Source organism: Patagioenas fasciata, chromosome 1 (assembly GCF_037038585.1).
Source record: "Patagioenas fasciata isolate bPatFas1 chromosome 1, bPatFas1.hap1, whole genome shotgun sequence".
Lineage (NCBI taxonomy): Eukaryota > Metazoa > Chordata > Aves > Columbiformes > Columbidae > Patagioenas > Patagioenas fasciata.
The window spans coordinates 150363894-150377697 of record NC_092520.1 but is presented as its reverse complement, the minus strand read 5'-3'; the positions used below and the strand labels follow the sequence as shown (position 1 = coordinate 150377697).

The 13804-nt window shown below is 48.2% G+C and overlaps 1 protein-coding gene across 1 annotated transcript in view; it reads right to left on the bottom strand.

Moving 5' to 3' along the window:
* WNT5B (Wnt family member 5B) overlaps positions 1-13266 on the bottom strand; it is a 75297-nt gene extending 62031 nt beyond the window's left edge. The window contains exon 1 of the mRNA XM_065862617.2: positions 12919-13266. Within this exon, the coding sequence (XP_065718689.1) occupies positions 12919-12924 (6 nt within the window). The 5' untranslated portion in view covers positions 12925-13266. The remainder of the gene's footprint in view (positions 1-12918) is intronic.
* Positions 13267-13804: the final 538 nt, after the last annotated feature.

Below are 13804 nucleotides of genomic sequence, written 5' to 3'. Positions count from 1 at the left end.
GGAGTACTTTCTTGATATATTTAGAGCATGGAGCATCACACCAAGTCCTCTACTCAATAAGCCGTGATATTTGAGCTACGTTGGGGTTTTTTTATTGTGTTTTGGTTTGGTTTTTGTTGTTGTTTTGTTTTTCCTTTTTTAAGATGACCTATCCAAAGAAGCTCTTGGATCATAAATCTGGTTGCTGAACAAGAAAAATATGGTTGCCCCAACATTATTTTGTCGCTGCAATTTTTATTTAGAGGGTAGGTTTTATGTCAGTCTCTCAAGGACAAGGTCCTGATCGAAACTAAAATTCTGGGTGAGACAAATGACCAATGCATCTGACCCAAGGCTGAAAATAAAAGCTGGCTTCCCACCTTACTTTCCAAGTAAACTCCACCAAATGACGCAGCACCCCATACTGCATTTCACAGGCAGCGCAGATATATTTAGCCCGGTACACCCCTCCCAAAGCGCAGCATGGGGCACAACTGGCCAAGCAGAACCCAGGGAGGAACACAGGAAAAAGAACCGGGCAAACCATCCTCTCCTATTCAGTAGTGTGGCTCTTGTTTACTTGCTTTGTTTAAAACAAACAAACAAACAACAAAACAAGGAAACTTCGCAGGAGGAGTTTTATTTCCAGGTCAGGAAGCAAAACTGAGAGCTGCAATTAGGTCCTGGAAATTAACAGTTTGATTTATTGTGTTGTCAAAAGTTCTTTTTTATTTTCATTCAAGAACCAGATGAGAATATAGGGAACAAGAACAGCATCTACCTTTCCTCCTCAGGCTTCTTGCAAGAGAAGGTGGTGTAAGCACCACACGAGCATCACGGAAATATGAACATGCTGGGATTCCTGTTTCATAGATGTGAAACTACGGGACAAGAAGCCACTTCAACAGTGCTATTTAGGTGCCCAAAGAAGCACACTAGCTGCTTTGGGGATCTACAAAAGTGCCTGAGGGAGAATTTCAGCGGTGTATAGCCAGCTGACTTGGAAATGACTTGGTACATTTTAGCAGACACCTCTCCATAAAGATGCCTTCAGGGTTCACCCCCAAGGCTGTGGGAGGGTTGGAAAGAGAGCTTAGCTCTAGGAAGCCCAGGTTTTGCCCTGAGGACCCTGGAAATAGTCTCCTTCTCATCCACCAGCAGATCAGATAACAAATAAAACAAATTATGGTGATCAGAATGATAAAGGCAGTGGCTGCTCAGATGCCTCCACGAACCTCTCGGGTTTTTGCATCAGCAGGTTATATGTGGTGATCATGCTCTTCCACCCAGAAAGCTACAAGAAGCGGTCTCTGCCTTCTCTAGAAGGGCACCCAGCTGCAACACAGGAACATAGGACATCTTCTTGGCTTCCCTGCTGGACAATCTCCTGGCCCCAACTAAAAAATAAGACACTGAAGTCTTAGTCGTAAAGGACTTCCTTTTCTTTTCAAATGAGGAAAATAATTTGTTACATACTTGAAGTGAAACAAGAAATCGGGGCAAAATCTAATGTCGAGGCTGCATCAACAGGAGCATCCAAGCAAGACCCCTATCCTGCAGTTTCCCCTAACATGGCTGGTTTTTCTTCAGGCTTTTGGGAACCTTTTGCTCCACAGGATGAACTTTCAGTTCAGGACTGGACTAAGCAGAGGGAGATAATTAGGAAGACCTCACTGCGAAACACAAAGCAATTATTCTTGTTATTTTTCTCATCCCCAAATGGGATGTAAGGTATGGCCAGGGAAGGTTCATGGCTGTGAAGAGACTCTAGCGTCCGAATAACACTACAAGCACAAAGACTTTTGATTTCCAAGAGCTGTACTCTTCATCCTCTCCTGTGGCATTGTAGGAGGTTGAGTGGAATAGCTGTCTCCTGGATTACCCAGTCTCTCACTGCTTCCCCCTTGAGGTAAAGCCCTTGAGGCCTCCTTTCCATGGCCTTCCCTCAGCCAAGAAAGGCCAACCACAGCTTTTTGCTTCCAGGACGTGTTATTGCTGCCCCGGGCCAGCCAGCTAAGAGAGGAGACTATTATTTAAAGAGGTGCAGAGAGGAACTGGGGTATGATGGTAATCACTGACCCTTGGGCATCCCAAAGCACAGGCCCACAATGTGCTGAGAGATGAATAACCCTTTTTCCTCAGGGAAGGTTGGGCACTGCCACTATGCGTGAGCTAACCGGCTTTAGAAATCCCTGCACATTGGTGTCCTGTTTCACAGTCCTGCAAACACAGAGACAAATAATACTTTATTACACACAGCTTGAGGAAACCTCTTTTTTCTTATCAGATTTTAAAAAAAAGCAGTATCAGATTTTTCTCTAATTTGAGATTAAAAATCTGTTTATGAAAACTCCTGCAAATAATTCCCATGCCATAGGTTGCCTGTGTACGTATTGCTGACAATATCTGCCACCTGAATACACAAGAATTAGAGGCATAGCTTCTAATCCCTGACTGGATGAGTGCAATTCCTGGAATCAAATTTGTGATGCGAATATTTGAAGTTTAGATGTCAAAACTTAGGTCACTTCAATAGCTTCTGGTTTAGCATGCTAACATTACATCTCTGAACATTTCCATCATGAAAATAATTTATTAAAATGTTCTGAAAGAGCGTGGAAGGCTCTTGAAACACAATCGGACACCATTCTTCCTCTAAATATTGGCCAATACTAGCCAAAAAGTTTAAAATATTCACCTAGCTCATCATTGTTCCAGTGATATAATGTTTGTAACAGTGCCGCCAATGCCGTACACAAGGGAGGTTTCTGTGAGAACCAGTCTTTTCTCCTTCAAGAATATGTCTCCTGCTCGTTTAGATTAATTGATTTCACACACAGTTGTTTATGTGTGTGGCCTCTCTTGATTTTCTGAGCTCTCTTTGCTCCAAACAAAACAGCTTAGGGAATGTAGATGGAGCCAATTGCATTTTTGAAGAGGGGAGATAACACCTCAAAGCCAAACAGAAAAAGACATTTCTTGCTTCAGAGACCGTTCTCTGGATTATGCTTTGAGGCAGCTTGACAAAAGCATGCTTCTGGGGAACACCATAAAACTGCTTCAGAGACACACTGCTCAGAGCCTGGCAGGAAAAAATTCCCCAAAATGGTGGGAAGGGGGAAAAGTAACTTCTGAGCAGAAAGATATATGGCAGTTTGCGAGACTGCAAACAATAGACAACCAAGGAGCTGTCTCGAATATTAAAACATCCTGATTTTGCAAGAAAGCTCGTAGCTAGACTGAGCACCAGAGTCCTCATCCGTGCATGGAATATGTATCAAGCAGCTGTGCAGTGCACTACCAAATGCTGGTTAGAAAGGAAAATTTATCTTGGGAAAGAAATCTGGATATTAATTTGAAAGCACAACACAGAGCAAGAAAGATTAACTGCCCTCAGCCTCTCCAGACCAGCCATGTGGACGCACCACAGATTCAATCTGCAGTGAATTACAAGTCATCACACACAAAGTATTGAAGTAGCCGGCCAGCAAAACCAGTGGAAATATACTTTTGTGGATCTGGTTGGAGAATGGAATCTCTGTTCCCCAAAAAGGGCTGGGATTTCAACATTTGCCTGTGTCCCAAATAAGGATGAAAGGTCAAAATATTATATTATTTCATGCCATGAACAATTCCAAACACTTTTGATTTGAAAACGCAGGGAAAAAAAACACCAAGATATTATGGATAGAAACAAAACATTTAAAAATGAAATGTTGATCCAAAGCAAGAGATTTTGGGATGTTGACCTGAAATTTAAACTCCTGTTTCAGGTTTCAACTTAAAATGACATTTAAGTCTGAATGTCAATTGGAAACAGAAATCATTAGGTTTTGAAACATCACTATGGAAAAATACGTTTTTCTGAAAATTTCAAGTTAGACCAAGCCTTGTTTTCTAATGAAAGCCTTTTTATTTCACCAGCTCCATGTTTGTTTGTTTTGCTGCTTGAGGACTGAGCATTTGCTCCAAGTATATGGATGTCTGCAATGGGCATATCCACACTGGGGACACACTGGGGATTCCTTATAGAAGTCCAGGAGTCTGGCATGCCTACATCCAGCCTTGTTTAGGAACATCATACTCTGAAAAATTACGGAGCAATAACAGATTTTCATTTAGGTGAAGGGGTCCACAGCGTCAGATGAGTCCTGGACAAACAGAGGCCCATTTCTACACACAGATGATGAGTAGAGTCTGAGGATACTCCTAGATGGTCTCCAAAGCAGCATCTCTTCATCAGCAAGCAAGATTACAGAACTCTTTCCAAAGGTCTGGATGGACCCTCTGGATGGCAATCCATAGCTTAGGAACAAGTGTTGCTTTCGAGCTCTTTAAATCTGAGGCTGAGTTTGGAAAGTTATGCACGGCAGTCTCCAACATCTGTCCCAAGACACAAATGAGCCACAACTTCCACAGGGCTGTATCTTCCCCCAGCCCAAGTCCAGCTTCAGCATACCCTGCAGGCCAGCATACACATCCTCTTGTACTCACAGGTCTGCTGGATAATGCTTCCCTGGCTGTGGACAAAGGTTTGGGGCTCTGTGAAGATCACCACCTCTTTTACCATGAGGAAGAATGAGTTACTGGGCTGGTCTGGAATTAAGGATAACCTTCCCTGTTGCCTCAGGGAGGTGCAGAAATTGGTACAGGTGACAGGCAAAGCAGTCAATGCCGGCTCAGAGGCATGGTGTGATGGTGAGCAACACCTGGTCACCTTCCATCTGCTCAGCTCAGGACCAACTGCATGAAGCACGAGGTTCACCAGCACAGATCTCACACAGGTTTACCAAAAGTGGCAACAAACTGACAGAGCCTTATCTCTAATGTATTTAAGATAAATTTCCTAGTTCAGCCTTGTCCATAAACCAAAGTTAAGCTCAGCTAACACAAACCGCTCTTCCTATTGCTTGCAGTTTAGTTTTATGCCTGACTTAGAAATATTACCTTGCCTCTGCAAGTAAGGCCTGGTCCAGACTATCAAGTTTACCCCATAAAACTTTGCTAGTTCATGGAGTGAAAAAAAATATAATAAAACCACATGCCTCCAAACACCCCAATGTGCTGACAGAGATGCCTGCTGGTCACAGCTGTGCCCACAGAAGGAGCTGTTGGTGCCTTTATTCATGGTCTGTGGAAAGGTGTCACAGCTACGTGGGCAGAAAAGCCATGCTGGCACTGCTCTGGTATAGACACCACCTAACACAAGCAGCCAAATTCAGGCAGAGATTGACCAGAGTAATTGTCACTGATATGCGTGTTTGACTTAAATGGCACCATTTCCTCAGGGAATACAGAAGATTTACATGCCTTGCGGACAAAAGGTTTGGTTGTTATGTGCCATGGGGTTTTTATGCCATTGAAGTGCAACTAACATTGTGCAGAAATACAGATACACTCTTAGATCATCTCAGCATGCTACGGAGAAGAAAGCCAGCTCTTGAGTCTTTCAGGATTGTGCAGGCTCCTTGGAGAATGGTAGGGATGCTGAAAGAGTCTGTACAATTACACTAGAAGCTGAACATAAATGGTGCTGCACTCACCAAGCTTAACCAGCTGAAAACTTTCTTGCCATTAATAAAAAAATAATAGAAGTTCATTTTATACTTTGGCAAAACTCCCAAACAGCTTGTTAAGAATAGGTGGAAATGGGGAATAGCTATAAAAATAAAAAAGAAATTGGGACAGGTAATTGGTCATAATTCACAGGAGCACTCCCTCCACTCTACCTGTACAGCAGGCTGAGAAATGTTGGCAGGTGGAATAACAGCTACAGCCACCCATAGGGCTGCAGATGTTGCTGAGAAACCTGGTTTGGACACACCACGCACTGGAGCAAGAGCTGACATTTTGATTCAAAACCAGAAGCCTCCACTTCAGTGTGTCATGAAGCCACCCCATCAATATCTCCCATCCTCTTGATACAAGACTGTAAAGCTGCAGTTAGTTTTCAAAGATACGAAGCCCAGCAGAATCGACAGTAATGACAACCACAGGATACTCCAAACCTTCCCAGCCGTGACACAGAAATTATATTGGCAAAATATTTACCGAACAAAACCCTGACATTCTGCCATGACCAATATTTACAGTAATTATTAACAAATTTGAGCTACAGAATATAATAAGGAAACCTCTAGAATTGCTCTATCTATAAAAAGAGGAGGGAAAAAGAAAGGAACTTCATATTCTTTTGTATAGTATCGACTTTTTATGATTAGAGACAACTTCAGAGTACTTAGGAACACCTCAGAGAGTAATGAACCTGGCAGTCACAAAACTATTTTTTCTGAAAAAATCCTCAATTAATGAAGACATATTTAGGCTCATAGGTTTCCCTTGACATTCTCTGATGCATAACAAAGCTCAGAAACATTTTCACAGCTAAGCAAGAGAGAGTCTAATTTAATTTGCTTTAGAACTCCAACTTGTCCGTAAGTGAGGTGCTACAATGCTTCAGGACTCAGTGAAACAATGATACCAAACCAGCCAAGAAGCTGAACAGAGAACAACTGGAAAAGAAAGATAAATTGAGGGAGACCACTGCAAAAGTACTATTGGTATGGCTTTTGTTAATCCTCTGCCCTTAGTGATGAAAAAAACCAACTCAAAATACATGCTCCACCCAACCACTTCAGTCTCCATCTCCAACTAAGATGGGAGAGTCTACAGAAAACATACTGTATTTTCCCCAAATCCTTCAAATAAAATAAGACTTAATGTGTGTGTATATATAAACACCACATACCTAAACCTAAAGAGAAATGTTGCTCTCCTTTTCTTTCCCTAAGAGAAAAACTATCAAGCCCTTCAAACCTTTCCCATGAGCTATCAAAAACCACAAATTAAAGTAAACCAAGAACTCTCTTTCAAATCCCTGCATGTAACAGTGCCATGAGCTCTCTGCCCACGAACTGACTCCCAGCCTAGGAAGACTCACTCCATCTGACTATCCCTGCTAGAGACCAACATCGTGTATTATTTTACCTTATTTTATTTTGCCTAATTCTGCTCCAGATCCTGGGATGAAGACTTGCAAAACAGACTAGTCATTTTGAGTAATCAAGTCCAGACTACCTAAGCCTACCCAAGCATCAGAAATAGCTGAACCTCGGAAACAAATCGGGACCTTTGACAGCGTTTCAAGTCAGATACCCCAAATCACTAGTCATTGATTAAAACCTTGGCCTTCCTTACCTTTCCTCTAAATATGAGATTATTAAACACAAGGCCACCGGGTTAGCTCAAAGAGTGACAGAGGAGGCCAGGATTCAAACCATCCCTGTGATGTGGTTGACCACAGCATTAACTACATGACAAGAAGGCATGCCTAGAAAAGCAGAGATCAATTAGGGGTCCCTTGCAGGGTTATGCAGGGCACGAATGGTTTGATCCCGACGATTTTATTTAGATGAAGGCAGCTGCCAGGTTGGGCCATATTTACTGTCCCAAACTCTGAAACTTTAAAGAAAGCAAATTCTGTTTAGTCCAACAGAAACAGGAGTGCTCCCTCTCCCCTGCTTCTCCCTCTTTCCAGCTCCTGTGAAGCCAAAAGGCACATCACTCAATTCCCAAACAAACTGGGATGAAAGCCAACTTGGGGAAGCCCAATTCTGAATAAAGTGAAATGATGAAGATGCTTCCATGGGGAAGCATCTACCGATCCCACCACTGGGGCGCTGATGGGGGCAGAAAGAAGAATCATCCCTTTAGAGATGACCAGGGAGCTCCTCAGCATGGCTGGTCTCCATTGGGGATCAACCACAGCCAGAAAGAAAATGGCTATGGGCTGCAGTGGGATGAGGGGAGATTTCCTCAAGCCCACTGCAGAGTAAATACTCAGGGCAACTGGGGATGAGAGAACAAGGGACCCTCCAGTCCCAAGGGCTGCGCAACCAGATTTAAAAATAAAACTTACCAGTGGGGAGAACTGGCTTGTCCGAGACCTCGAAAGAGCCAGCATCCGCCAGAGAGAGGGAGCGAGCGGCAAACCACCAGCCCGAGGCAGCCAGGAAACGCTGCAGCAGGAGCCAGACCCACAGCCCAGCCACAAGAGAACAGGTCGGCTTAGGATGGATGAAGCCGGCTGGGGAGTTAAATTTAGACAGGTAAACATATCGAAGGGAAGAGACAGGGTTCGCACAGCTCTCACCATCTGCCGCTGATGGGCCCTGGGGGGCTGCAGCTGTGGCCTGGGGCATCCCAGAACAGGGCCATCAGGGTCAAGCAGGTGGGGAAGAACCCAACTGCGTGGATGCTTTTTCCCCATAATTTGCTTCAAGCAACTCCCTGCCAGGCAGCGTCCTCAGGAAGAGGGAAAGCTGTTGAGAGAAGCGTGCAGGACACCACAGGCTGAGGAGATAAACAGTTCTGGGTATGCACGGTATATGGGGACCATGCAAAGGAAAGGTACCATAGAATGTCCTGAGTTGGAAGGGACCACAAGGATCATCGAGTCCAACTCCTGTCCCTGCACAGGACAACCCCACAGTTCACACCATGTGTCTGAGGGCTTGTCCAGTCTCTTCTTGAACACTGTCAGGCTTGGGGCCATGACACCTCCCTGGGGAGCCTGTTCCAGTGCTCCACCACCCTCTGGGTGAAGAACCTTTTCCTCATGTCCAACCTAAACCTCCCCTGGCACATCTTCCCGCCATTCCCTCGGGTTCTGTCATTGGTGGCCAGAGAGATCAGCGCCTGCCCCTCCTCATCCCCTTGTGAGGAAGCTGTAGCCGCCATGAGGTCTCCCCTCAGTCTCCTCCAGGATGAACAAACTGAGCGACTTCAGCTGCTCCTCATACAGCTTCCCCTCCAAACCCTTCACCAACTTTGTGGCCCTGCCAGGGAAAACCCAACCAGAAACACGGGAGCTACAGTATCGGTGTAGCCTTCTGGGTGCCAGAGCCCTGCTGAGCTCCCTTTCTGAGTGAAAAAGAGGTAAAAGAAGAGGCTTGGTGATCGCTCATGACACTTAATGCAAGAACAAGGAGTTGAAGTCTTGGAGGCTCAGCCAAACTGTAGTTTGAGTTGTCCAGACCCCAAGGACTGGAGAGGACACACAGCACTCCTTTCCCTGTGCTGCCCAAGGCCCCACTGCGAGCCATCAAACCTCACTGTGCGCTTCACAGCTCCCAAGGACAAGTGAAGGATCCCCACGTACGGACCGCCTGCCGTCTACAATGGGCTCCCCTTGCAAGGTGCTTTCACAGAGAGCGACTGTGCAATGACACGGTACATGAGAGCATCCCTGCTTTGTGGAAACTGCTGTGCTAAAAAGCAACAATCTGCTTTCAGTGACCCCATTGCTCTGCCTCACATAGAGCAGAGGAAGGCTCACATAAGCTTTATCAAGGCCTAAGCCAAAGCTTGGAAGGGGGTGGTGGATCACAGGGTCTGGTCTTATCTGTAATTCTGTCCATACAGTCTCAGGCAGTTATCTCCACAGTAAGCCCAAGAACTTGTGCTCCAGTAAAATACCTTTTCAAAAAAGCCATTTAGTCTTTATTTGAAGATTTTAAGAGCTAGAGAAGCTAATGTTGCCTTTGGTTGGTTGTTCCAATGGTTAATCACACTGCCATTAAAACATTGCATGTTTCTACTGTGAATGCACAGAGCTTAAATGCCCAGCCACATGCTTTAGGTTCTCCTCTTGAATGAGAAAGCTCTCCAGGTACCAGCTATGCTCAGTGTTGCTAAAAGCGCTCAGGTATTGCACCATGCCACCTCTTCATTTTCTTTCTGAAATACTACCTAGGTCCACAGTCCTTAAATCTCCCATTAGAAAAGTACTTTTTCCAGAAAATAATTCTGTGAATCTTCTCTGCACTGCCTTCAGTTTCAATGACATCTGTATGCCATTTTCCAGCAAGCGAAGGTTCCTTGCTATGCAAAAAATGGAACCAAATCATGCACTGCCCTGTCTTAGATGACAACATGCCTTGGCTGTCCGCATCCTGATTTTAAATGTACTATGTTTAAAAGTCTCTCTGAAATGCTTATTGTGTGTGTGTCCAATTAATTTGGAAATGATGAAATGGTTTTCACTCAAACTTTGATCAGCTAGTGGAAAAAAGATCTTATGACTAGAAACAATTTATATTCATTTAAATGAGCAATCATGCAGTTTTCAGAAAAGAACTCATTTCCCCACACGCCTTGAAACTCAAATCCAACAACTTCAGGACAAAAGACTCAAGATCTGAAGCAGTCCAGAAACAGAGAGGCCTACTGGGCTAGAGAAAGGAACAAACAGCATTAAAGGTGACTGCACTGATTTATTCATTTTTTTTAAATTTCACAATATTTGATCACTTCGTAGAAGTCAAGCTCCTGGAGACTTCACCATGCAAGAAAGTTAATTTCTCTTTAAAAAGGTGGGTTTCTGGTCTTCACAGAACAAGTCTGGAAAATACAATTAGGACATACCTTACTACCTGAGAAAAAGTAGGAACCCCCAGCTTTTTAGACCCAAGTCTTTCAAAACTTCAATGTTTTTCAACTGATATAGTGAATTCTAGCAGAATGGGAAGGAAGGGGCTGTGAGAGAAGACTTCTCAGGGCTGGGAGCCTGTAGCCACTATTTTAGCTTCAGCTTAGTTACACATGGAAAGACATTTTTCATTGTACATGCACTAGAGACAGGGGAAAGGACACAGGGGCTGCTTACAGTCACTAAGAGGAGAGGTGTGCTATTACTGAGGGCACAGAAGCCAGGGAAGGACTCCTCAAAAGGAAGGGATCTCTCGTGGACACTCCTGGGCAAAGAAGTGAGAGCGAGTGATGGAGCCTGGTAGCAGAAGAAACTCACAACTAGAATGGGATCAGCTTGCCTCTCCAGCTCTGCCTCCTACCCCGTCCTGGCAGTTCAACCTCATGCTTTTCTCATCATATACTTGGCTAGTTTCTTCAACATAGGAGGAAAAAAAACCCGAGTACTTGGGCTAGCTTCACTGCCACGTGTGGGAACTTATCCCATATGTTAGACGCTTGGGGCAAAAAAAATTCCACCTGAATTCCTGCAGCACCAAGCCTTCACCTTGGATAAACCCAAGTGTCCATGCATGGGACACGGGCTTAAGAGGAGTCTGTCTCTCCTGCCAACTTTCAGAGAGCTCACTTCTCTTCTGGGAAGAAGAGCACATACCCAATCTGGTTATGCATTTACAAGAGTGCCTGTGTGTGTGTGACAGAAGAAAGGCACCCACAGGTTAAACCTGTCACCACCAGAAAGAGCAGTCACTTCAGCCCATGTGTCGATGACCAGCAGCGAATATGGGAAGGAAGAGAACAGGCTTATGCCTGAGTATTGGTGCCTTCCTGCAGACCTCCCACTTGCAGGGGAAGGTGGGTGAGATATCAGAGATATGCATTTCCCAGACAGGCTCCAGAGGGACATATGGACAAAGATGAGTGTAAAGGAAGGAGATACCTTGTGTGCCCATTAGACACGTGTATCAGAGGTTGTGCGGACACAAAAGCCCAAATAAAAGGCAAGAAGAAAGAGCCCTCAATGTGCAGGCAGATAAGGAGGCATCAGTGAAAAAGACAGTCTGTGTGTGCAGGTGAAGTGTGGTAGAGCAGATTATATCAGAAGCATGCAGATGCACACCAGGAACATGATATGCATGCGCCTGAGTTTTGGGCTATAAAGAAAATGAAGTGAGAACATAAATGCTAGTATATGTGTAAGAAACAAACAAACAAAAAAAAAAAACCCACCACCCCAAAGATGAACACGTGAGTATGTGGGTGCAGGCAGCAGAGCAAGGGTGATGATTGTCCCATGCTGGAGAGTGCAGGTGGGAAAGCATTAAGAAGCAGTTAAAAGTTGGATATAGAGACCAACAGGCACACTTATCTGGTGGCAGATGAAAAGTACAAAAAGCATGGGGCAACAAGGTGCATCACAGCACACAAAAATATGTTTGGGGAAGTTATTTTACTCATATCACTAACGGAAGTGTTGCACCATAATTCCCAGAAGAAAAACAAGTGTCATGAAACATTGTGCTTGTTACGGACGTAACTGGGATGCTCATGCCCTGGTACCATGAGACAGGGCACACTGTTGCTACTCTGTGTTTCCATGTGCATGAGCACCTTCTCCTGTGCCACGTACCACAGCCCATGATGGCACATGCTGCCATGGACATAGAGGTGAGAAGGATGGCATGGGCAAGGACCTCGGGTGCTCTCAGGAAAGCTGCTGTGCTCACAGAGCCCTCATCTGAGAGTAACATCCCTCTGCTTGGAGTAACGTCCATCTTACCGAGGTAACGTCTGTTTTGTGAAACTCATGTCTGTCACGTCCGAGGAACATCTGTTTTACCAGCTCAAATGCCTGCCACACCAAAGTAGCATCCCTCACACCCCAGCAACATTCCTTGAGCTGGAGCACAGCCCCTCATGACTGAGCAGCTTCTCTCCTGTCACAGGTCTCTCCCACCGCAGTATCACCGCCAAGGCCACCCCAGGGCCACTCTCCAATCGACCCTAGCCCAGTGCCCCGGTCGCCCCTCTGCTGCCCCGTGTCACGGAGCTCGCCCTGGGGCTGGCGCCTGGCTGCAGCCGCGGCCCCCGACGGTCCCTTCCCCCGGCCGAGGCCACCCGCCGCGGGGCCTCCGCGCAGCCCAGACCGCCCCATCCCTGCGCCCCCCGCAGCCCCTGCCCTGCCTGCCCCGACCGGCGGCCGTAACGGGCTGGGGGCGCCCCCGGCTGCGCCGCCAGAGATCGGCGGCGAAAGGCGGCCGTGTCTCCCAGGCTGCTAGAAAGCAGGGACCCCGCGGCGCTGCCCGTGTCGCCTCCCGCCCCTTCGGGGGCCGCCCGGGGAACCGCCCGGCACCGCGACGGGCCCGGGGAGCCTCGCCGCCCGGCACGGCGAAACACCTCCCGCCCCCCGGCCGCCGCCCCACGCCGCCGCGGGCCGGGTCTGCCTCCTACCTGCATCTCCCGGGCGCCGCGTTCCCGGGCGGCAGCGGCAGGTGAGCGGGCGCCCGCGGTGGGCACGGGGCTCCGCGCCTCCTTCAGCGGCGTCGCGACGGCCGGAGACCGCGAGGGGACGCACCTGCCCCGGGGGCCGCGGCCCCGTCGCAGCGCCGGGCCGAGCCCCCCGCCGGCAGTGAGAGGGGAACAGGGGAAGGCTACCGGCGCTGGTCTCCCCGTCGCCGCGGCGGCGCTGGGCTCCGGGAACAGCGGCACCGAGGGCGACCGCCGACCGAAGTTGGCGGCGGCGGAGAGTGCCGGGGCCGGGAGGTGCCGGCGGATCCCGGGGACTCCGGCCGCCTCCGCCCCGCCTCCCCCCGCCCCGTGCCCGCCCCCCGCGCCCGCCCCGCCGCGGGCACCGCCGCAGCCGCCGGGATGGGGCTCGTTCGAGGGGGGTCGGCAGCCTCCTCCGCCGGGGCGGCCCCGGGACTAGCCGGGGGGCGAGGAGCGGACCCACTGCCGTCGGGGCGACCCCGTGCCGGCGGGTGGGGCGGGCGACAAGGGGAACCGCCGCTTTCCTGTGCGGCAGAGAGGGCCGGAGGAGACCCCTGGGCAACCCCCCCACCTGCTGCTGCGAGGTGGACGCGGGGACCAAGCGGGCTCCTCCTCTCCGGCCCCTGCAGCTCTCCGGTCCCTGCCGCCCACCCGGGCCCGGCAGTGCAGCGCCCCCGGGGGTTCCCAGTCACTCGTGGGTCGCTCCCAGCGCACCTCTGCAGCGGTCGCTCCCTCCCCGGCTGCTGGGTCCCAGTGCCCGTAAATGCCCAGCTGCTGCACATTTCTCCCAGGTGCTCACAGGCACCCTGCCCTTGTGGCCCAGGGGCTAACGTGCTGGAAGCCAAAGCCC